This window comes from Sciurus vulgaris (assembly GCF_902686455.1).
Source record: "Sciurus vulgaris genome assembly, chromosome: 13".
NCBI classification, from domain to species: domain Eukaryota; kingdom Metazoa; phylum Chordata; class Mammalia; order Rodentia; family Sciuridae; genus Sciurus; species Sciurus vulgaris.
The window spans coordinates 42,215,815-42,239,528 of NC_136474.1; the positions used below are offsets into that span (position 1 = coordinate 42,215,815).

At 39.7% G+C, this 23,714-nt stretch overlaps 1 protein-coding gene across 1 annotated transcript in view; it reads left to right on the forward strand.

The window, feature by feature from the left end:
- Nucleotides 1–741: 741 nt before the first annotated feature.
- The window catches only part of EPB41L3 (erythrocyte membrane protein band 4.1 like 3), a 218,378-nt gene continuing 195,405 nt past the window's right edge, over nucleotides 742–23,714 (forward strand). The window contains 1 exon segment of the mRNA XM_079109220.1: nucleotides 742–16,551. Within this exon segment, the coding sequence (XP_078965346.1) occupies nucleotides 16,491–16,551 (61 nt within the window). The 5' untranslated portion in view covers nucleotides 742–16,490.

Consider the following 23,714-nt stretch of genomic DNA (forward strand, 5'->3'; position numbering starts at 1 on the left):
ACTTTTCCTTCTGCAGAAGTAAATCCGCCGCCGCCGCACGCAGGCAAGCCGGCCCGCAGCCTGTGAGCCGGGAAAGCATGGAGTGCTGGCTGCGAAATCTTTCTGGGAGCGAGGGGCAGTGTCAAAAAGATAGGGGAAAAGAAAACATGAGGATCGGGTTCCCAGTCACGAAAGGGCTGCTGTGAGCGCCAAGGGTCCTGAGGCAAGGCGAGACTGACACAGCCCAGCCTGGAGGTCTGGCTCAGGCCCTAGGCGCTCTCCCAGGGGGGGCCTGTTGTTGGAATGCACACAGCCTCCCCCACCTCCGGCTAGTAGACAACTAGAGTAATTCCCTCTGAAGTGCATTGGATTAAGACTGTGCTGGGAGAGGGCTGGAAATCCACGAAATGAATGAAAGTAGAAGAGACTGTAAATCCCAAATCTAATTGCAGTTTAAATCTGAATTCCATTTGAATAGAAACAGAATCTAGAGCAGGGACCCCCTTATGCATTTCTTGTGTCAGTTACTGAAGGACCAGACAAGATTTACACACTCCAAACCTGAATTATACTTCCAAAATGGGTGGGGTCAGAGTGGGAGGGAATGCACATATTTGTACACATACTTCAGAACAGGGAAAGTTCAGATTGGTTCAGGAATGACCTTGTGGGCCTCTGTCTTCCTCCTCCTTTATTAACCATAGACATTTCCCAGTTGAATCAATCACAGTTTGGATTTAAATGACACCAATGGGTTAAAGATCCAAGAGGACTTTTGAATAGGCGATTTACAACAGGTTGTAACCTTAAGAAAATCTCTATGGAGGAGCAGAGATGTGAAATTGAAACTATGTTCCTGTACCTGGAGCTCTGAATCCCAATGATGGATAACCCCCTCACTGAAATGTAGGTTACTGAGAGTAGAGCTTGGTCCCTCATCCTTTTGTCCCCAGAGTAGATGTTCAACAAACATTAGTAGACTGCTGCTTGTAATGATAAACATTTGTCCTGAAAAGACATTTAATCATTTATAGGATTAATCATTAAAATCAGAATATTAATGATCCTAGTCATTTTGAGGTCATTGTTTAGTTGCATACATTTTTAAACTCTTTGAGACTGGTAAATCACTTTGAATAGAGCATTTAAACTATTAGGCAAGTTTGAAATACCAGGATAACAGGGTTGCCTGGTCAAAGAACCCCAATAACAGTTTCTAGTTAAATGCTTGTAGAAATGAGGTCTCACTACCTTCAGATATATTCTGTTCCATTTCAGATAAACTCATTTAAATGTTTGGAACACTAGGATGAACACAACATGGTTTCTGCCCATGTGAAGCTCACATTATAATTGGTGGGTCCAAATGGAAGGTACATTATGATTTGGGTCCTACTGTATAAATAGGTGAGTTAAATGATCATGGCAAAGTGATCCCACCCTTTGGGTGACAACAGCAAGGGAAACTTCACAAAGGATAGGTCTTATGGTTTGGATTTAAGTAGGAGAATTTCTTACAGAGGATCATATAAACAGAAAAAGAAGTTCCCCAAAGATGGTGTGCACACTGACTCCTTCCCTGAGGGTCCATCTCCTGAGCTTGAATGTTCTCCTGCTCACCCACCAACAACCTCCTTGTCTCTCTTTCTTCTTTTCTTCAAAACTAAGAACCATGGGTTCTATATCATACCCACAACCGCACAGGGCTCACTTTCCTCACAATATGCTGAATATTGGCATGCTTTCTCAGGGGTGGAAGGTTAAGGAGGAAGAACTAAACCAGTGCCTGATTTTGTAGAATTTGAAATGAGGGCAGATTGACTGTAAATGATTCATTAAAAAGATCCAGGGAGTAGTGTGAGTCACAGTCTACGCTGGGCAGCTACTTCCTCGTGTGTGTAAGGGGAATGATAATTCTCACCTACCACATCCTGAGAATTAATTTATGACTTTGGAGTTATCTGAGCTACCTGGAAGGGAAACGTGAGCACATGGGGACATAGAATTTTCCTATACAGAACTGATTAACCAAGGAGAGCAAGAAGCACAATTGGAAAGAAGACAGGGCTTGCACAAATACCATGTGTCTTCAGTCATGTATGAAGCTGAAAAAGTGGATCCCATAGAAGTAAAGAGTAGAAGAGTGGATACCACAGCCTGGGAAGGTTGGGGGGAAGGAGGATGGAGAAAGGTTAGTTAGTGGGCACCATAATACAGGTAGATAAGAGGATGAAGCTCTAGTGTTCTAGTGCCACAAAAATAAAACAAAATAAAGTTTTCATATTCTATAGCACAGTAGGATTAATATAGTCAACAATACCTTAATTTTATATTTAAAGTAGCTAGAAGAGAGGATTTTGAATGTTTACAACACAGAAAAATGATTGTTTGAGCTGATAGATATACCAATAATCTCGATTTGAGATTGCATATTGTAAGCATGTGTCAAAATATCACACTGTACCCTATGAATATGTGAAATTATTATGTACCAATTTAAAAATAAATAAGTAAGCAAATGAATGAACATATGACTTTCAATGGAAAGCTGCTGGAACAACTAGAGATTTTAAAAGGTATTGAACCTGATCTTTACACTTAAAATGGAGAAATATAGGTAGCAATTGGAAATAGTTTATGATTTGTTGTCATGCCAGGGAAGTCGAGAAGGCTAACACAGAAATCAAGTAGTCACCTCCCTCCTGGCAGAGGTGAAAATAAGGTGTTTTGTTTTAATGCTAGTTGAGTAACTTCTGAGGGTTTTATTCAGGTAGATTTGATGTTATGATGGTGTTATGTGAAAAGCAGGGCTGATGCACATCCACCATCTGCGCTTCTGACAAGCCAAGGGTCTCATAGCCCAACACTAATGAAAGGGATGAGAAGAATTCAAGACATGGGAGCTAAGGGGACACTATCTTAGAATCCCACATTAATGAGAAAGTGAGCAGCTAAGTAGGTTAAAAACAGTGATGTGACTGGGGAATGACCCTGAATATAGTTGGAGACTATTAGGAGAGACTTTTATCAAGCAGAATGAATGACAATTAGAACTGGAGACAATAAATTAATAGGCAAACAAATGCATGGCAGTACTCACATTGGGAACAGAGAGAGAGAGAGACAGAGAGAGAGAAGAGAGAGAGACAAGACACACACACACACACACACACACCTTTGCTTAGTGTGGTAGGAAAACAAGGGTGGACCAGAACTTGTAACACGTCCTAACATCAACTCAGTAGATGATATCAAAGTCCTCAGGCAGAATCCTTACCAGAAAAGTGGGCATAAGATGGCTTTATGGTGAGAAGTCAATAGCACATGTAAAACCCTGGCACCTGGCCTGGCTTTTAGGTTAGTTGCCCCAGCAATAAGCCACTGATTTCTAGAACCTAGAGTGTAGGTTGACTGAATGAATGATTACCAGATTCAGATCTTAACTCTTCAGCTTCCATTAGAAATCTAGTCTCACATTTCCAACTGCCAACAGGATATGTCACCCAGCTGTCCAACAGTAGCCCCAAACAGAATATGTATAGGACCCTCATTCAATTTCACCCAGAGCCACCATGAGTCACCCAGGTGAGAGACCTGATCTTCATTTCTCACACCTTCCTCTTCTCACATGGCTCCTCCACAGACACATACCACAGGAATGTCAGTGGCCATGCAGTGGGCCTCCCACAGCCGCTTTCTTTTTTATCATATTGTCACCAGTCCTACCCCAAGCCCTTGACACCTCCTGCTTGGATCATTGCAATTGGAAATCCTAGTTCACACTTTCTACCTTCCCTAATGTCTGCTTTTAGTGTCATCATTTTACAGTGCTGCTTTGAAGATATCACTCCCTGTTTCAAGCATCATACCACCCCAAATTCCTAAAGGGTAAGATCCATCTCCTTTCAGTTTGTATGCAAAGCACCATGTCTGTTCCTCTGTAAGTTCATGTTATCCCCCATGGCCCATTGCAGGATGCCCATTGCAATCCTAGCCAATGCCTGTACACATCTTTCGGTTTTATTTGTGTCCTTTTCTCATCCCAGTCCTTCCACTGAGATGTGCCCCTCTCGTTGCCTCTGTTTTGAACTCCTACCAGTTGTTGAACACCCAGCTCAAATACCACTTCCCTCATGAAGTTTTCCATAATCATGCTCAGAAGGTCTCCCTGCCATCTTTCCTTCTGCAACTTTTTCCTCTTTCAGGGAACCTAGCATGTTTTTTTTTTTTTTTTTTCTTTCATGTGTTTTGTCGACTGAGAGCTAGGACTCTATCTTATTCATCTTTGACCACAAAGTGGTGCCAGGAGTGGGGACCGCATGACTTCTCACTGAGTGAATGATTATCCAGAGATGTCTGAAGAGAGGCTGTGACTGAAGAGGGAGAAGGATGTTGTTCTAAACCTGTGTCAGGTTTAAGAAGAAGTACTCAGGAAGAAGTACTCAGCTCTTGAGCAGGTCCTTAGAGGCAAAGTGTAAATACCAGCAATTATCTGGAAACTCCAAAAATCAACCTCTACCACCTTTGTCTAATTACATGGATAAGTTAAGCTTTGGAAACTAAAGGATCTGTAAAGTTACTAACATTCTTCATTGTAAAGATGAGGGTATGGTCACATGAGCTCATTAGAGCTTTCAAAATCAGAGTCAAATATGGAAAGCAAAGTTGAGAGTGATTGGTTTGAAAGAAAAATGAGATATGCTAGGCAAGATGCCCATCAAGGACTGAATACCTCCAGAAATATGTGAGAGAATTCTTAGTGTGGGGCTTATGGATTTGACTGATCTAAAATCCCTTTTAGGAAGCTTTTCATCTGATTCCTATTATGGATCCTTGACATACAAAGTAGAATCATGCACCGGTTCGTCGGCATGTGTAGTCGTTGAAATGTTTCTGATCTAGATAAAATTCTCTATTCAGATTTTAGAAAGTGAGATTTCTTGTGATCCCATTTTTTTTAAGAATGAAAAGATGAAGTCACATCCTATGTGCATACTAAATATTTGAGATCAAGTAGAGAAAATATATTGTAAAAATATTGCCAGCTTCCATAGTTCAGTAACAAAATACTTCCAGAATATACAGGCCTTCAAACTTGAGTGGATAAAATTCACCCTCATCAAAAGTGATAAATAATCCATTGCTCACAAGGAATGAGCAAATAGTAACAAGACAAAACAGGCTTGACCAAATACTGAGGTTTTGAATAGTAGGGCAGTAGGCCTTTATTATAACATTAGCATTGTATACTCGAACCCCTTCTGGAATATGAGACATCACATATAAAGCTGATGTATCTATGTATATTAATTTTGACTCTTGGTTGTTTATGAAGTTTACATAATTGTAACAAAATGGGAAAGCCTGTCCACACTGTAAATATTTGGCCATAGGTGTGATTCACATCAGTACATTCTTCCATACTCAGCTGATCTGCAAACTTAATTCTCCTAGCCTCTGCTTCCTCATTAGTAAATGGAAGTAAAAGGAGTCCCCACTCCACACAGAGGATGAAAAAAATGAAATGGCATCATGACTGGGATTGCATTTTATGAGCAATAAATTGTTAGTCACTAGACTAAAAGTTTTTAAAGATGCCATACAAATCCCTGTGTCTCTGTAACAACTTTGTGAAAGTACCTCATGGAACACTCACAAGAAATCATTTAAACAAGCAAATGTTTAATCAGTGACTTGTATTTACCTTTCAATGTTTAAAAGAACTTATTTTTACCCTCTGGTAGTCATAAAATTTCACAGAGCTAAATAATGAGATCAGGAGTTTGTGGGCAGAGATCATTTTGATAAGCTAGAAGTCTGATTTAAAAGCATTGCTACCACAGATTAAAATGCATTTGAATGCCACCCAAAATAGTTTCCTTGAATCTTGGGTACCCTTTTTTAGGTTGCACTGTGGGTAAGATGATGTTTAAAAATGCAGGTGCCCCTTGACTTACCATGGGGTGTGGGGTTACATTCTGGTAAACCCATCGTAAGATGAAAATCCAAGTTGCCATTGAATGCACCTAGCCTCTGGAGTATCAGAGCTCAGTAACACAGTACACTGGTTGCTGTCCCTACTCAGCATCTTGAGAGAGGATCGTGCTTCTTATCACTGACCTGGAAAAACATCAAAATTCCAAATTCGAAGTATGGTTCCTACTGAATTCTGATCATTCCTGCACCATTATGAAGTAAAAAAAAAAAAAAAAAAAAAAAAAATCCTAAGTCAGAACCACCTGTATCCAGCCTACAAATCTTAACGAGCAGAATAAATATAGTGATGCAGCAGAAAATGAGCAAGCTGACTTTACTCTTATGCACAGTACATTGGGATGCATATTGACTGCTAGACTTACTCAAGTGCATTTACAGTACCAATAGATACTAGCTGAATATCTGGGGACAAACCACCTAAGTTTTCTGAGCCTTAGTTTTTTTCTGCAAAACTAGTTTAGTAATATTTATCTTGCAGAGTTGTTGTAAGAAATAAAAATAATACCATAAGATTACTAGTATATAATAAGTCCTCCAACAAACATATCCATTCCTTTATATCATGTGACATATTTTATTCAGTATGAAATTTATATTTATCAAATAAGCTTTTACTTTCAATATTTGTGTTTCAGGCTTTTAGTTCTAACTATGTTTATTTTCTTTTTAATCTTTTTATACATAAACTTTAGCCTTGAGTATATTTAGTGTAATTTTCCCTTTGCCACTTTTCAGTTATTTCTAAAAATATAATAATAGCCAAAGAAAAATGCAATTAAGAAGATAAACCTGATAATCCTACTGCAAAACATTTCTCAATTGCAAAAACAAAATATTTTGCTTATCTACTCCCTCTGTATCTGCATCAGTCAAGTGGGAAAAGTAACAAACCTCATAGATATTTAGCTCTGCTGGTGCTAAAGTACCTTGTGACAAATTAATTTATACTCCTTGATCTTAAAGTGAGCTACACTGATCTTTTAATTATGAAAATAATTAGGTAAAACTGCTGTCCTTTCATGTTTTCAAATGGACAGAGCTGATTTTTTTTTTTAAGAGTATTTTTATTTTATAGTGGATACAAGTGTAGCCTACATTTCCTGAGCCATAACAATTTAATAATTGCTATGCAACTGTATTTCCTTGACTCTCACTCCTTGCAATGATGGTAATTCGAACCATAGTCAGATTATCTCAGCTATGTTTAGGAATTCCTGAGGCTCTCTCCTTGGTTGTGGCACTCTCTGTGCCACAGGTACCCTACCCTACCATTCTTACTCTAGCTCCTATTCTGGCTAATGAAGTGACATCTGACATCAAAGAGTCCAAAGGTATCAAGGGGTGCCACTGTATCTGTTATGGATGTACCCAGCTGTCACCAGACGTGACAGGAGATGATATGGTCCCTGCTTCATTGAGGTCCAGATGCAGTGCAGTTTCTGGATCGTTGGTCCCTTTGACCCCATGAGGTCCCGCAGGCACATGTAAATGCTTAAGCAAGTGTACCCAACTTGTAGGCTCAAGAAATTTTGGAATTCATCAAACTGGCAGTGGAATATCATGCAAGCATTATATGCAGAAGAGTAATCTGGGGAAGTCAGGCATGAATTGGTTACTCTAATTGGGTGGGGAAGTGTGAGGCCTGGAGGACAGTAACAGGGCCTCCAGGACACTGAGCATTGCCTCCACTCAGACCTGCAGCCGAAGTTTGTACCTGGACTCTTCCTTCTCTTGACCTGGGTTCTTTTCTGGGAGAATCCTGACCTTTTCTCTAATGGTGAGATATTGGAATAACTAGATCTAAAATAAACAGATTTTTTTTCTTTTGCTTTTTTTTGTACCAGGGATTGAACCCAGGAACACTTAACCACTCAGCCACATACCCAGCCCTTTTCATTTTTTTTATTTTGAGCAGGGTCTTGCTAAGTTGCTTAAGGTCTTGCTAAGATGCTAAGGCTGGCTTTGAACTTGAGATCCTCCTGCCTCAACCTCCAGAGTCACTAGGATTACAGGTGTGCACTACCACACCTGGCTCATATCTTATTTTCAAGAGGTCAGATGGCTTAGATAATTTTCTCTCACAAAATGTTTGAATCCTGGGGAATACTATGATGTTGCAACAACATTTATATTGTACTTATAAAGGATGAATAATTTGTGCTATCTTACCTTTTGCTTCTTTTGGAAAACAGTGTAGATTAAAATGAAGTTGGTAATTCAACAGTGAATTTGCTTAAGTGTGTGTGTGACCTGGTTGCCAACCTTTCCACTAAATGAAGCAGGATCATGATGCTTTGTTTTATACTTTTAATACGTGAGTGTATGTTTTCCTTTCAACTTGTTCTACCTTGTATTGGAAGCATAGGTTTGGTCTCTGTAGGATCCACTTAGAAGATAACCAAGTGTGTTTCAGGAAAAATAAGCAGTGATGTTGTTTTCCAGATTGTGAGTTCATTATCACTTAATTTCCCTGGATGATAGTTTATTCATCTTTATGATGGAGTTACAGCTGCTTCAGCTTCCAAATCTACAATCCTGAAGCATCATCACAGATTCAAAACCTTTTGTTTTTTAAACCTGATTAAAGCAACAACTTCCCCATTGCTTTAACTGTACAGTGTTGTTGAAACATAGTTTTGACATGGGGAAATGAAAGTATCACTTTGCCCAGATGCTGCTCTATAAAAAATTCTAAATCATTCTTAATATTACTACTACTACAATATTCTTCTAATAATCACAGGCAATGCCATTTTCGTTCTCTGGATAATTGATCCCATTGACCTGACCATTGATCATTAATGTATTTTCTTCTAAACTGACTCAGCATTTTCTCTCTTTGTTATGTTATCTGGGACCTCATTTTGTGGTTTTTCCGTTCCTTTTATCTCCTCCTATGGATTTGGAGAAATTCAGAGAGATTCAGCCTAATTTTTTAAAGCATGGCAAGAGGACTTATCTAGGTGATTCCCATTAAAATAAATTTAAATGATCAGTATGTGGCTGAAGTATAACATGTCTCTCAACATGCTTTCTCCTGGCCCCCATTTGACATAAGGAAAGGGAGTGCTTGCTCTATCTGACTAGCTGTCAGTATAGGAAAGATAAAAGTCCTGGAAGCCCCTCTGGAAGGGAGCAAATGGCACATTCCTGCCTGGTTCTAACTGTGAGCTGCTTATGTAATGCTTCATGGGACAGCTGGGCTAACCCTTCAGTGGCTTTACATGGACAGTGCATTTAACTTACTGCCTGGAAATGATTTAATGTAGGAAGAACTGTCTGACTCAAAAACTTATTACTCTGAAAGTATAATTTTAGCAAGATAAAGGAGAAGAGTTGAGGATAGAAAAAACATAAAAAGAAGAACTAGGTCCTTATATTAGACTCCACAAGCTGTGTTTGACTGAATGCAAGTGTGTAATTTGTCTGGGATCCTTAGAGTAACTTGCATGGTGTTCATAGAAAACTGATGAGTCAAATGAATGCACTCTTTCTGTTTTTTTCTGCCCACTGATTCTAAACATCAATCTATACCTTCTACCCCCACTTCCAAAACCTTTCTTAATGATGAATAGCTGGATTTCCATGGGGTTGACCTTTTACACATAGCACATAACAAATGCTCAGTAAATGCAAATCATATCGACTTGATTTTGCATAGGATGAAATCAGAGCACATGCTAATTCTTATATTTTCAAAAGAGTTGTAGTGGGTGAGTTGATCTGAGTTGTACTGTAAACTTTTCTGTCTTTATCAAACTGTCCCTGTACTGAGCAATCAGTTTGATTACACTTTCAACACCAAACAGGGTGTCTGTGAGCATGGGTGTCCTACCAGTGCTAAAAACACTGAGCTCTGTTCTGAACACATTATTTTCTCGATGGTTGAATGGGTTTTTGTTGTTGTTGATACAGAGACAAATTTATCTGTGTGGGGTTACTTGCTTGAGATTTACGGTGTAGTTCTTAACCACTTTTTGTTGGTGTTGTGTGTTCACAGAGATACACACTGAATTCAGGAATTTGGCTTATTGGCATTGACCTACTAAAGTATCCATTTGCACATGATATGAGAGAGCCAGCATCAAAGATGTGGGGAAGACAAGGTCAATGACCTTCAAATGTTTAGAAACCTTTTATTTTCCCACTTTATTCACACAGGAGAGAAATGGTTTCTGTTGTGCAGACCTTTTAGACATAGGCTGGGCAGTACCACCGACAGTCTTCCCATTCCTTAGCTCATTGTCTTCTTTGAAACTTTTTGCATTTCCTCCGTGAGGACTGCATGTGTAACTCATGTTTGGGGAGGTCTTGGCACTCCTTTTCTGAATATTTTTCAAAGCAGAAGATAAGCCATGATCAAAGAGTAGTTTAATGGATGGTGTGCATTTTGTTTTTAAGAGCTTAGAAATGCTTCTTTTCTGCCGCCTCTGGCTTCTTTAGCCTTTGGGGTGAAAAGCCTAGAGTGATAAAAGGCAGAGACCTACTTTCTGAATATAGGCATTTCCTATTTTATAGATGAGTCATTTTTCCAAAAGTGCATTTATAAGTAGTTGTTCAGAATTTTGAATTCTGCCCTGAGAGAAGATGATAAAAATTATACTTAGATTCCCAGGCTAGCCCAGACAATGATTCAACTTGTTATGAGCAAATTTTGTAACTACTAGTATCAGTTGTGGGACCTTGGGACCTTGGGACAGGAAGTTAGATGGTGCTTCCCCAAATGGATAGCCTAAGGTGGGAGTCTGTGGATGAGTATACCGTGCTTTGTCACTTCCTTTCTGAATCCCTCATCTGTCCTCTAGTGCCAGTATCTGCAGGCTCTCATTTCTATGTACTATCCCGAGTCACACTTTGGTGTTCATAGTCAGGTGTTTGTTTGTCTGTTTGTTTGTTTTTTGTTATCATTCCCCCAAATATTCCTTGCTCTACATTTATTACCATCTCTCTTTCTCAAATAAAACCATTCTTTTTTCTTAGTTCTGATAATCTAAGCAATAGGCGGAAAGCAGTCTGACAAAATCAATTTTGTTTGCAGAATGGATTGCTGACCCCTAATCCTTCCATGGTATTTGCATAAAAAACATCAGAATGCCTTATAACCCCAATTAAGTGCAGGATGTAGTATTTCTTTCAATTTGATATCCATTTACCATCTTTTACAAGCAAGGCACCAATGTAGGCCATGGGAATATACATGTAAATAAAATGTGGTGCTTATCATTTTACAGGGAGACCCAGTACGTAAACAGCAATTACCACAACATAAACTGTGATAATGAGGGGTTTCAAAAGAGAATTTTATGAAAAATATCAAATCTTATACAGCTCTGAAGGAGTAGCAAGTAAATAGATATTATAATATTGAAAACCAACTAGGCATTATCTTGTAAAGATATTGCCCAACATAAGAATTCTGCACAGATACATCAAGAAATATTTTTTAAATAGCCATACATCAGCTTTCCAATATTATAACAAAATATCTGAGACACTCAACTTATAAGAGAAACAGGGTTATTTTGGCTTATAGTTTTAGAGGTTTCAGCCCATGATCAGTTGACCCCATTGCTTTTAGGACCTTGGCGAAGCAGCACATCATGACAGGAGTGTATGGGGGAGCAAAGCTACTCACCTCCTGACCAAGAAGCAAAAGAGAGAAGGGAGGGAGTAGGGGGCCCCACACCCAGTGACTAAAGATCTCATACCTTGCCTCACCTCAAATGTTCCACCAGCTCTCAGTAGCGCCACCCTGTGGACCAAGCCTTTACTACATGAACCTTTGTGATACATTCAACATCTAAACTAGAATACCGTCTCAGTCTGGATGGAAGGTTATGATACCTCAGTTGCTTTAAGGTACAACTTGTCCCTTCAGTTAGTTATGTGCTGGCCAGAATGTCTGATGAATGTACTTTGATAACAACTTTTGCTACAACAAGTATCCCTGGGCTACCTGTATCCTGATCCTACATGGCTATAGATTTTTCTTTCTTCACTGGCTTTACTAACATACAACTCTTTTCTTTAAATTTAAATCATAATCATACTTTCGGGTGTTATGTATTCCTGGAAACTGCATATCAAGATAATTTATTTTTATCTTGCCAACACTAAAGTTACAAGTCATACATTGTGTAATTATTGTGCATTACTATTAACTCCAGAGTTTCTTACCATTGGCTTCCTAGTGAAGCCAGAAGTGAGGGTTTTTAAAAAAATTTTTTCGTCTTCTTCAGAATGAAGGGAGTACACAGGGGACTTGAGAATGGATAAAGATTGCAACAACTTCTGAGGGGTGACATACAGGAGAGCCAGTGAGGGAGCGCAGTGGGGATCTCTACGCAGGAGAGAGGGACTTTCTGAGGGAGAAAAAGCCATCTTCCTCCTGTTCTGTGGAGAATCCCCAGGGCAGGAGCCATGACCTTAGTTCTGGCCCCATTCGAATGTGGGAGGTTTCAAGAAACAAAAGTGAGCTCATCTATAAACACTTTCCACAAGTTAATCAAAAAGTCAAGTTTTAAAGGTCAGCACAATTCAGATATGTACGTGATCATGGAGGGGAAGTTATTCTTCTTGAAAGCCACCTTTAGGTGCAGTATAGGGCAATAGAGCTTTATGTTTGATTATGGCGGAACAGTAAGTTGAACAACTGATAATTGTATACAACTCTTACATACAGAGAAAGGGACTATAACTATAGCTGCCTACACTTATGGTCTCTTCTGACATTGCTCTTCATGTGGCCACTGAGGCCTTCATGATCTGCTCCTGTCAACCTGTGTAGCTTCCTGTATTTTTTATTTTATTTTATTTTATTTTATTTTATTTTATTTTATTTACAGCACCAGGGATTGAACTCAGGGTTGCCCTACCACTGAGCTACATCCCCAGCCCTTTTTATGTTGTGACAGAATCTCACTAAGTTGCCCAGGCTGGCTTTTAACTTGAAATCCTCCTGCCTCAGCCTCCTGAATAGCTGGGATTACAGGCGTGTGCCACCATGCCTGACTCTGCAGCTTCTTCTTGTATCATTTGCCCTTCTGTTGTTCATTCCAGGCCAGCATTACTCAAGCCTTTTTTTCTCAGGAACTGTATATTCTGAAAGATTATTAAAGACTGAAAACAACTTTACTTCATGCAGGTTATATCTACTGATGTTAACTGAATTGGGAATTACAATGGAAAACTTTTGAAAATATTTACTTTTAGTTTACTTAAGAATAACAATAAGAAATCCATTCCATGTTAATACAAATATTTCAATGAAAGTTAATTATGTTTTCCAAAGCAGAAATAACTTAGGATAAAGAATGGCTTTACAAATCTAGTTTATATCTAGCTTAACAGAAGAGTCCCATGCCTATTTCAGCATGAGAAATGGAAAGTGAAATGTCACACACCATGCAGCTTCTAGAACTTTCCACAACACACTCATGAGAGAAGGAAAGTAAAAAGCAATTAATATCTAAGAATGACCAAAAAATAGTTTTGATTTAATGGGCTCCCTAAAAGTGTCTTAGGGACTTCCCAGGCCCTGTACCCTACTCAAAGAACTACTTCCATAGATACACTGGCCTTTATTTGGATGGAAACTAGTCAATAGGGTGAAAAAGGTTCATATTAGTTGACTTTTCATTACTATAACAAAATACTAGAAGCTAGGTAACTTTATTTCAAAAAGAGGAATTTCAGCTCACAGTTCAGTAGGTTCAAGGGTCAGTATCTTAAGTGAAAGCTTCTTGTTGAGGAATGACATCAGACACAGAGTCCCTGGGGAGAGGGTATCACATGACAAGAAAGAGGGAGCACGTGTATGTGTCTTCTGGTCTCTCTCCCTCATCTTATACAGCCACCAGTATTCAATTATGAGAGCTGAAAACTAATGACCTTATCTAATTCTAATTACCTCCCAAAGACCCCACCTCTAAAATGGATCGTCAGATTAAGTTTCTGCCTTAATACCATGTAATAGGGATTAAACTATAACCCATGATTCTCTTGGGGGACACATTCAAACACAAAACCAGAGCAGGGTTGCCAAGTTGAAGCTACAGCACATTCTGTCTGATGTGGATGTTCCTCATTTTCTGGGAAAGAACCACACATTCCTACTAAGTGGCAGACCACAATGAGGTCATTCAACTGTGCCCCCTGCATTGATGTTACTTTGTTCTCAGAGGCCTTGTACAGACGTCATTTCATTTGCCTGCTATCATAAGTCTATGCAAAAACCAGCTGATCTGTCATTCTCCTTTTTTATCCATGGAAAACGAGATGTGTAGTGGCCTCCTTAAAGTCACCCCAGCTCCTTAAAGGACACCTGGGCCCACACTTCATGCTCCCTCAGCATTCCCTAGGCAAGCTGACTCCTCTCACTGAGAGGTCAGCTCACTGTGAAAGAAGCCAAAGAAGTGTTTGAAAGCAGATATTTAAGCTTGTCTCGATGGTAGTCAGTCATTTATGCACCAATGTATTCCCTTTTCTGAATTGTTTAGCAAAGAATGTTAGTTTGTGATAGAACATCAACTGTTCTCTCTGTGAAGTTTTCTTATATACAGACGGAGGAACTCTCACTATTCATTACCAGGATGAAAGAGAGTGGATTAAGAAACAAATTTCTCTGCAAACCCAAGGTATTAAACTTGAAAAACATCTAAAGAACATTGAGAAGCCCTCACATCCACACTTTGGAAGGCGTCCCTGGATCTGGACAGGACAAGGATGCCAGAGCAGAGGTCGACTCCTGTGTTCCGTAAAGGCCGAGGAAGGAGTGCTGACAGCCTGGCTCTGGCTCTGGCTCTGGCCTTTGTGGGCATTTTCGTCACCATTCCTCCAGTGCACGTTAAGTGACTCTTCTCATCCCACCATCTGCTGAGCGTAAAACCACACTTTTTGAATTAGCGCGTGGCTGCTTTTTGTTCTATTACAGTTAGCCGTCTTTTAACACTTTAAATGTGTGTTGACATTTACTCATGAATTCTTTCCTTTGAGGATCAAGCCTACACAGGGTAGCCAAATAATTCCAAGAACCATTTTGACAGTAGCTGTTTTTAATTTTAATTGGGGTAAAATACACAGACACCAAACTTACCATCTTAACCATTTCCAAGTGCACAGATCAGTAGTGTTATATACATTTCCATTGTTGCGCAGCTGACCTCTTGGGACTCTCTTCATCCTGCAAAACTGGAACTCTATACCCATTAAACAACTCCCAGTTCTTCCCCAACCCCATCATCTTCTGGCAACTGCCATTCTACTTTCTGTGTCTCTGAGTCTGACTACTTTACGTAAGTCATCGAAGTGGAGTCTTACAGTAGTTACTCTTTTGTACCTGGCCTATTTTACTCAGCATAATGTCTTCAAGGTCCAGTCATATTTTGGAATGTGTCATCTTTTCCTTCCTTTTTAAGGCTGCATACTATTCCAGTGTACATACATATCCTATTTCACTTATCCATTCACCCGCTGATGGAGAGTCGGGTTGTTTCTGCATTTTGACAGTTGTAAATAATGCTTCTATGAACATGGGTATACAAATGTCTCTTTGAAACCCTGCTTTCATTTCATTTCAATTGAAGTAGCTTTTAATAGAACTGATTAATAGTTTATATTTGTAAGACCAAGGCCCAGGAGGTCAAGTGGACCTGAGGATCACAGAATTCTTCTACTGGGAGTTTAACAAAATCTGGTTTTCCAAAGTGACTTCTCAGGTGGAAAGCTTGAGACAGATGAGCTGTTTACATGAAGGCTCAGTTTTGAGAGTTCCAACTACTTGAAAATGTCTCATATGTGAAATAACATGTGAAATTTCTTCCCTGGTAGAGCAATTATCATGGTTTGTGGGATTAAAACACAAGGTATCCTAGAAATTTAATGTTGTGTTATTTTTTTCCCTTTACCTCTATAAAAAAAGAGATGTAGTAACTTATTTCTTTGAAAACTTTAGATTCTATTCTATGACTCTGACTTGTAGCATTTATGAACAGGGCTATGATTTATATTCTTTGAGAGGGTATAATTGAAATCACTTTAGTCTAATGCCTACTGGAAAGTATAAGTCTTTGTACTAAGTTTATGACATGGACACAGCCTAAGCCTTTACCTTGCAGACTCCCCCCAATCTAGTCTAGACTTGCTTTAATTATTTTTATGTCCCTATATGTTCATACAACTCTTCTCTCTTTTCTTTCTGGAAACATCTATTGCATGTTTAGTCATTTGGGTATGTATGCTATTCACAGCTATTAAATGAAAATGTTAATGACTGATCCCTTTGGCCTTCTTATGGATTATCTACCTTGTTTGTTGACAGCAACTTTCTCCTTAACCCATGATGTCTTAGCAGTGGGCTGATTTCCAGAAGGGAGGGAACTGTTATGATCATGCTTACTCTGAAGGGCATGACAGCCCGTTGTTGAACTATTCCTAAACTATTTTTTCTTCTCTCTCTTTTTTTTTTTTTTTTTTTTGCACACATTCCTGTCTCACTGCCTCTTGGAACACGGAACATGGATCTGCCCATCATCTGGAAAAATGCTATCTTTGGGCATTCGGACATGAATAATGCGGGTGAGTCCTGAAATTAATGTTTTAAGTTTTGTTTTCTCTCTTTATGGAAGAAGCAAATTGCCAAATGCAATTGTTCGGTTGGAAAATATCTTTAGTACCTACTGCCTGTTTGCATGGCCCCTTGAATGGTTGCTTAGAGTTAAGCCTGCATGGTAGAGCGGGATGTTCTGAGGTGTGCTGCTAGCATCCCTGAACATAAATGAAACAAGGATGGGGTCCCAGTCATTGAGCAAGGCTGTCATTTAGACCTTTCCTGTGTACCTTCTTTGGGTTTATAACCATCTTTCAGAGTCTCATGCTCTACCAACTGAGCTAGTCCAGCAGTCTGTTTATAACATCTTTAATAATAGTTCTTTATGACAAAGCAGTTTGAAAATATCCAACTAGCTTGACACTGAATTCTCTAAGGCTCTTGTTCTATTGTTTGTATAAACCACACATTTCAACTTTTTATACATTTACTGTTTATGGATAAATGTGTTTATTTTGTGGAGATTTTGCAACATGTCATTTTAATATAACCTCACTGGAAATGGTACATTGCTGATGTATGTGTTTATATTAAATGAGTTCCGCACCTGTCATGACTTCCCACTCAATTAGTTCTGAGTAGATGGTGTCAAAACTCATGGTACTAAAACTGTTAAAATCAAACACTAACTTTGTTCTTTCAAAACTAAGCAATACTGTACCAAATCTTTGCTGATCTGCATGCAGGACTAGCACTGGAAAAGAGATTGTGGTCTTCAGGTAGATTTCTTGCAACAGAATGCAGACTAGACTACAGGCAAAAAGATACACATTTGAAACATATTTTTCCTACTTCTAAAGGATGAGGAAAGAAGATTCTAGGGAAAGTCTTTGACTGGTATGATGTTATAGAAGAAGCTGGCCCTATGTCTTCTCTGTTTTTCTTAAAGGATTTAGCATGGCTGATTAAAAAAAGAAATTGATGGAGACACACCTCCGCAGGAAAATCATTGTCTCCATTATCAATTTCACTCTCATCCTGAGTCTCCCTCTCCACAAATTCAAAGTACCATGTCACCATTGCAGCCAGCTGAGGTGGCAGGACTCCACTTGCTAGGAGTGAACACGTTTGTTGCAATCCGCTATTTCTGAAATTTCTAAAATTATATTGAAGGTTGGCATGAAATTTGGCCTTTGATGTTTGTAAGAGTTTCTATTTTGGTGTAAGTAATTTGGGAATCTTTTTCTTAGATGATTTAGTTACCCATAAATATCCTTAGGAATATGTGTCGTTAGAGTTTAATCTGCTGAGCTTGAGTGGTTGATTTGACACAATTACCACCTAATCAACTATTTTGCCTATTGGTTTATGTTATGAATCTTCAGTTCCACATCTAAAAATCTTTTTTGGGAATCCACAGTATGTGTCCCTTCGGGATTTTTCATCTCACATCTCCCTTTTCCTTATAAGAAATGACAACCAACTGGACAGTTATCCTAAAACTCTTATTTTCTCTTCTAGTAATAACTGGTACCCAGAACCTACTTCCTTTGAATTGATCATGAGTCAGGTCTAATGAATCCCCTATCTGTTTTGGACTTGGAGAGCTCTCTGAAGATAACACTTAATTTGTGGGATACTCAGGAAACCCTCAGAAATCTCTGATTCTAAAAATAGCAGAGGTGACTCAGGAGGTTGAGGCAGGAGGATCACAAGTTTGAGATCAATCTCAGCAAGTTGGTGAGACCCTGATCAATGTAGCAAGACCCTGTCTCAAAATTAGTGGGTACTGATATATAATGGGGAGGGCAGAGAGGGAGAAAAGAGAAGAATGGAGGAACTTTGGATTGTGTAGAGGGCAAAGATGGGGAGAGAGGGCAGGGGAAGAAAAGTTGGTGGAATGAGACAGACATTACACATATGATTACATGAATGGTGTGAATCTACATTGTGCACAACCATAGAAATGAAAAGATATACCTCATGTGTGTACAATGAATCAAAATGCAGTCTGTAAAAATTTTTAAAAGTTAAAAAAATTTTAAAAAGACTAGGGATATAGCTCAGTGATAAAGTGCCCTTGGGTTCAAGCCCCAATACCAATCAATCAATCAGGATAGCCCAGCATAAGCAATGATATTTTCCTGTATTTCCTGCCCCCAGACTCTTTTGCAGTGTGTCTGTGTCCTCATCAGTGCCCCCGCACCTCTATAGCCTCCTCCTATAGAGGAGTCTTTGGATTCAAAGGTGATTGTTTGGGTTTCTTATTTGGTTTTGTTCTATGAAGACAGAAGGGGAAACTCTGGCTGTGTAGCCTCAGGAGTTACCGGTTTAGGGAAGGAAGGATCATTTTCTTAAAAAAAAAAAAAAAAATTCTAGCTGATGGATTCCTCACATGGCTATGGCTCAGTTTCTGTCAATGTCATTGCCAGCTTCCCTTTTAGTGACATTGTTCCCTAGGAGGCACTGGGTTATGGACACATGAGTCCCATTGAAGTTCCATACAACCTGGTGATGGGGCTGCTTTTCATGGTCTTATTTAATGGATGAACAGACAAGTACAGCTTAACCTGCCGAAGGCTCCCCATAGAGAATGGAGGGGTCTGGGTTTAATGAGGGCATTCCAAGTCTGGTGTCACATTCATCAAAATTTTCATCAGACACACTTCCTTTTAACCATCTAGCATACGTTGGGACCCGCCTCCAAAGATAGGCTTTTGGTGCATCCCAATGACACATTGTCAGGCATCTGCTGTTCTCTTTGGGCAACAGTTATGAAGTCACTTTCTTTCATGAAGCAAGAGTGACAATCCTATGGTGGCAGGTGGAGGTGGGGGGCAATGATGGTAAAAGGCCTGTTAGGAGAGGGGTTTTCCCTGGAAAGGTGCTTTCTATTTCTAGATAAATGGACATCTTTTCATCTGACAGCGTAACAATCATATTCTAATGAATGGATAGTATTTTAAGAGGAAAAATCAAACAGAATCTAACTTCTTTCTAAATTCAGAGAAACCCTAGTACCTATGAATTCCATCTGAATTTTTGAGTCTTGTTATATTGAGTGTCAGGACTCCTAAATCTAATCAGGAGTCTTTCTCTAATAACTAATTTTCTGCTTTATTAGACAGGGCAATGAGGCCCTTCTTAAAATCAGAGTGACATAAAAAATAGAAAGTTGTCTTGGTCAGCTGCCTGGCTTGCTTCTTTTAGGGAACTCCATTGACAAGCCTAGAAATTAACAGCCAAGCCATGGAAGTGCTTGGCCACCGTTTTCCAGTGACCGACTCTGGGCAGATCCTCGTCATATCTTCTCTGGGTTTTGTGACAGCTTCCTAAAGCCTTCTTTACATCTTTATTCCACCTTCTATCTGATTCCAGAGGATATAACCTAGCTATAAATCTCACCATGCCTCCCTCTTGCCTCAAATACTCAAGTGGCTTCATGGAGCCTCTGATAGTTTTGTTTTGTTTTTTTAACCACACTATTGCAACAGCCTGCTGAAGATGGATCATGCATGTGGGTGTCAACAGGTAATGTGTTGCTAAGAATAACCTGAGTACTCACATTTTTTTTTCTTAAAAAATAAAACAGACTGGATTCCAGCTTACCACCATAGCAACATTGTTGGTATTCATTGTTATCTCTGTATTATTTCTTGCATGGAAGAGAGAAAGAGAGAGAGCAAGAGAATGACACCAGAACCAGCTAGCTGGTACCAGGAATTATGTCATATTATCAGATTTGATGTCTGTCCCTTGGCCTAATAGTTTCTGGTATCAGTTCATAATTTAGGTTGCCAACAGTTTCTGTAATGCTTGCTTGCCTTGCAAGCAGAAGGCGCTGGGTTCAATCCCTGGCACCACAAAAAAGAGTTGAGTTTCTGTAATGCTTATGTGTTGTGATTTTATAGGTATTGACTTTGCCTAGGAAATTTTATGCATGGACAATTTCTAGGTAAGAAGCAAGACCCAGATAGGTGGGGGAAGCTCAAGCATTATGTTGTACAAGTGGTGCTACCTACCTTCTTGCCCTGGAAGTCAATAACCCAGGTCATCAAATAAACAGCAAGGTGACAACTAAAGCAAGACATAGACAAAGGCTCGTCATGTGGATAAAAGGTCAGAGTCTGTAGACGTCTTTTATTGCATGAACAAGAAATAAGAAATTTGTTCATCAATAGTACAAGTTTATTTAGTTTTTGTATTACATAGGATAGAGGTCTAGGAAAAAAAAGATCCTTCTTCTTTCCAAAATGAAACAAGATGTTTTTAAAAATCGCATGCACTGAGAACTTTTCTTCCAAAATGAATGATTCCATGCCTCATAGAAGATGCTGTGACTTACATGTTCATATGAAGGTGTTGGCAATGCCGTACTCAGCTTTCAAAAAAAAAAAAAAAAAAAAAAAATCTGCACTGCTGCTCTTAGCTCTGTTTTCCCAAATAATTTTGAATGAAGCGAGGCGATAGAAAGGTCTAGAAATATATGCTGCAAGGAAAAGCTATCTACTTTTCAGTCTAAGAACAAACTAACGAACAACAAAAATCAAGAACCAAGCCCCTTGGGGTGGCCCCGGGGTTTTCTGTGATCCTATGACTGCCTCCTAGATTCATCTGCATTTTGCCTTTGGTCCTGCTTCTCTGTCATGTATCACTCCTGAATGTCCCTTGGTGTGTCCTGCCTTGAGCACCCCAGGAAGCCTGAGGTGTCTGTGATTGTCCTCATCCTCTTCCTTGTGCCCCCAGCCCTTACCGTGTCTTCACCTGGCCGCTTGTCTCTTACACATAGCTCCTGCACCAGGTCTGTCCTGGCAACCTTCCTAACCCCTCCTCCACTGGGTTTAAGGAGCCACCAGACTCTTAACAACACCCGATAAGTGCTGTTCCCGTACCGCTTTGCACATTGTGCAGGAGCCACGGATTGACTGGTATGTCCCCACATTGTTTTCATCAGAAAGAACCAAGGCTCCATCTTTCAATGATTTTTGTATGCCTGACATCTGAAATCAGCTACGTGGTCATGGCTACGTGTTTCTTGAGAGGTTGGCGCTGAGAGGTACATTGTTGGCCAAAGTGTCTATAGCAAGTGTAGATGTGACCAATAAATAGCAAGGAAGGGAGCAGGGCCGGGCACAGGAGAGGCTGGGCCTGGTTGCAGACCTAGCAGAGGCCTCTGCCTTTCCCAGGGGAGCTCTGGAACTGGATGAGATCCCAGGTTATTTCTAATGGAGTAAGAGGCCCTACGTATTTCTGCTCCCATATGGACTCGTCATTTTGGATGATGGGTGGCGTCCCTGGAAGGAGGCGTTACCTAGAGTTGTCTTCAGTGGAGGCAGGTCTCCAAAGAGAACTGACAGCTGAGAGCTGCCTCCTGGCAGCATGAGAATTCTAAGTCCTTTGTTTCGGTAAGGAGATCTGGGCTTCATACATTACAGTATCCACCATTAGGCATGACTTTTTGTGAAATTAACTAAAGAAGGGCAAAATGCCTGTGGATTGGGGACATTGGGGGATAAGAAGAGATGAAACAATTTGGCAATTTCAATTTTAATAGAGTGGTTTTAATAAAATGGATTTATCTCTGATAAGAAGATATGAAGATATGATTCTTTGGGGGGTTGGCACTGGGGATTTAACCCAGGAGTGCTTTACCACTGAGCTACATCCAGGGCCTCACTAAGTTGCCGAGACTGACCTTGAACCTGTGATCCTTCTGCCTCAGCCTCCTGAGTTGCTGGGATTACAGGCATATGCTGCCAATGCATGACTTAAGATTTAAGTCTTCTAACACTAAAAGTGGTAAATTCATAGTTTTCAACTATTCCAAATACTAAAACTTCTGCTTCATTCTAAAATTATTTATTGACTATCTACAATGTTATGGGTCATTAGAAAAAAGTAAATCAGATATATAAAGAAGATAGGAGATTTCAACCATTGGTAGAAAAGGACAGGATTTAACAAAGGATCAAAATACAAAACAAAATGAAACAATGATTCTAACACCAGTAGCAGAGCCTACTACAGAAAGCATGTGTTAATCAGATGGCAGAGGGGAAGGTGTGTGTGCATGTGTGGGTAGGTGCATATGTCTATCATGTATACATAGGTGTTTACCTCTGTGCATGTGTGTGTGTGTGTGTGTGTGTGTGTGTGTGTGTGAGAGAGAGAGAGAGAGAGAGAGAGAGAGAGAGAGAGAGACTCTCTTGAATAAGATGTCATATAAGCTAGGCTTCAAACCTCCAGAGACTTGAGTTTGACCCTTCCAAGAAATGTCAGCTTTTACTTTTTCTGCCTGAAATAATATCTCATTCAACTTTTATAACTTCTGCAACAGCTAAGCTCTGTATATTAGAAGGAGGGACACAGGATCCTGGCAAATCCTAGTCACCAATGAAATCAGAATTATCACTCTTCCTCTTTATTCCATTTCTGAACTCAAATACACAATGACTGACATGACTCACCATTTGATTCCTATAGGAGAGCAAGGGCCCCAAACATGGGAATACATTTCAGCCCCAGGCCTGGGCCTGTGGTCTCTCCTGTACGTGTCTTCCTTCCCTTCTGGCATTTTTCTCTAGTCACCTCTCTAGGCCATGGTGGCCCTGGGCCCATTTGTGACTGTAGGCTACTGTGAGGGTGGAGGTGTCCTAGCTGATTTCTGCACTGTTTGGAAGAAGGTGTCTTTGTTCACTTGCTCCGCAGTCAGAGGGCTTCTTCTTTTAATGATTACTGTGTACATGCAATTCCTTTGTTTTTCCTACCTTATCTTTAATTATTGCTCAGATAATGACAGTGCTGATGAATAAGACATTCTGTCTCTCAAAGGTTTGGTGTAAACGGGGGAGGGAGGTGAAGCATCCTGAATTACAATAGCAAAGTTCTAAATTACGCTTATGAGGCAGAGTTGATGATAAGGAAGTAGTTAAATATTACTTTGCTTAGAAAGAAGTTGTTCTCAGAACCAATACTGAGTGTCAGCAAAATGAAAAACAATTGATTCATCAAGTTCTTTCTTCCCTGGCATCTGGAGAAGAAACTTATTAGCTAGATACATTTATTCTAAAGTCTTTTAGTCTACAGTTTTATCAAATACATTCTTGTCAGTCCTAAAGTCCTATATTTAAAAATTGTCAAACATCAGTCACCTATCCTCCTTTTCTGAAGGAATAAAGCAGGGGGTCAGGAG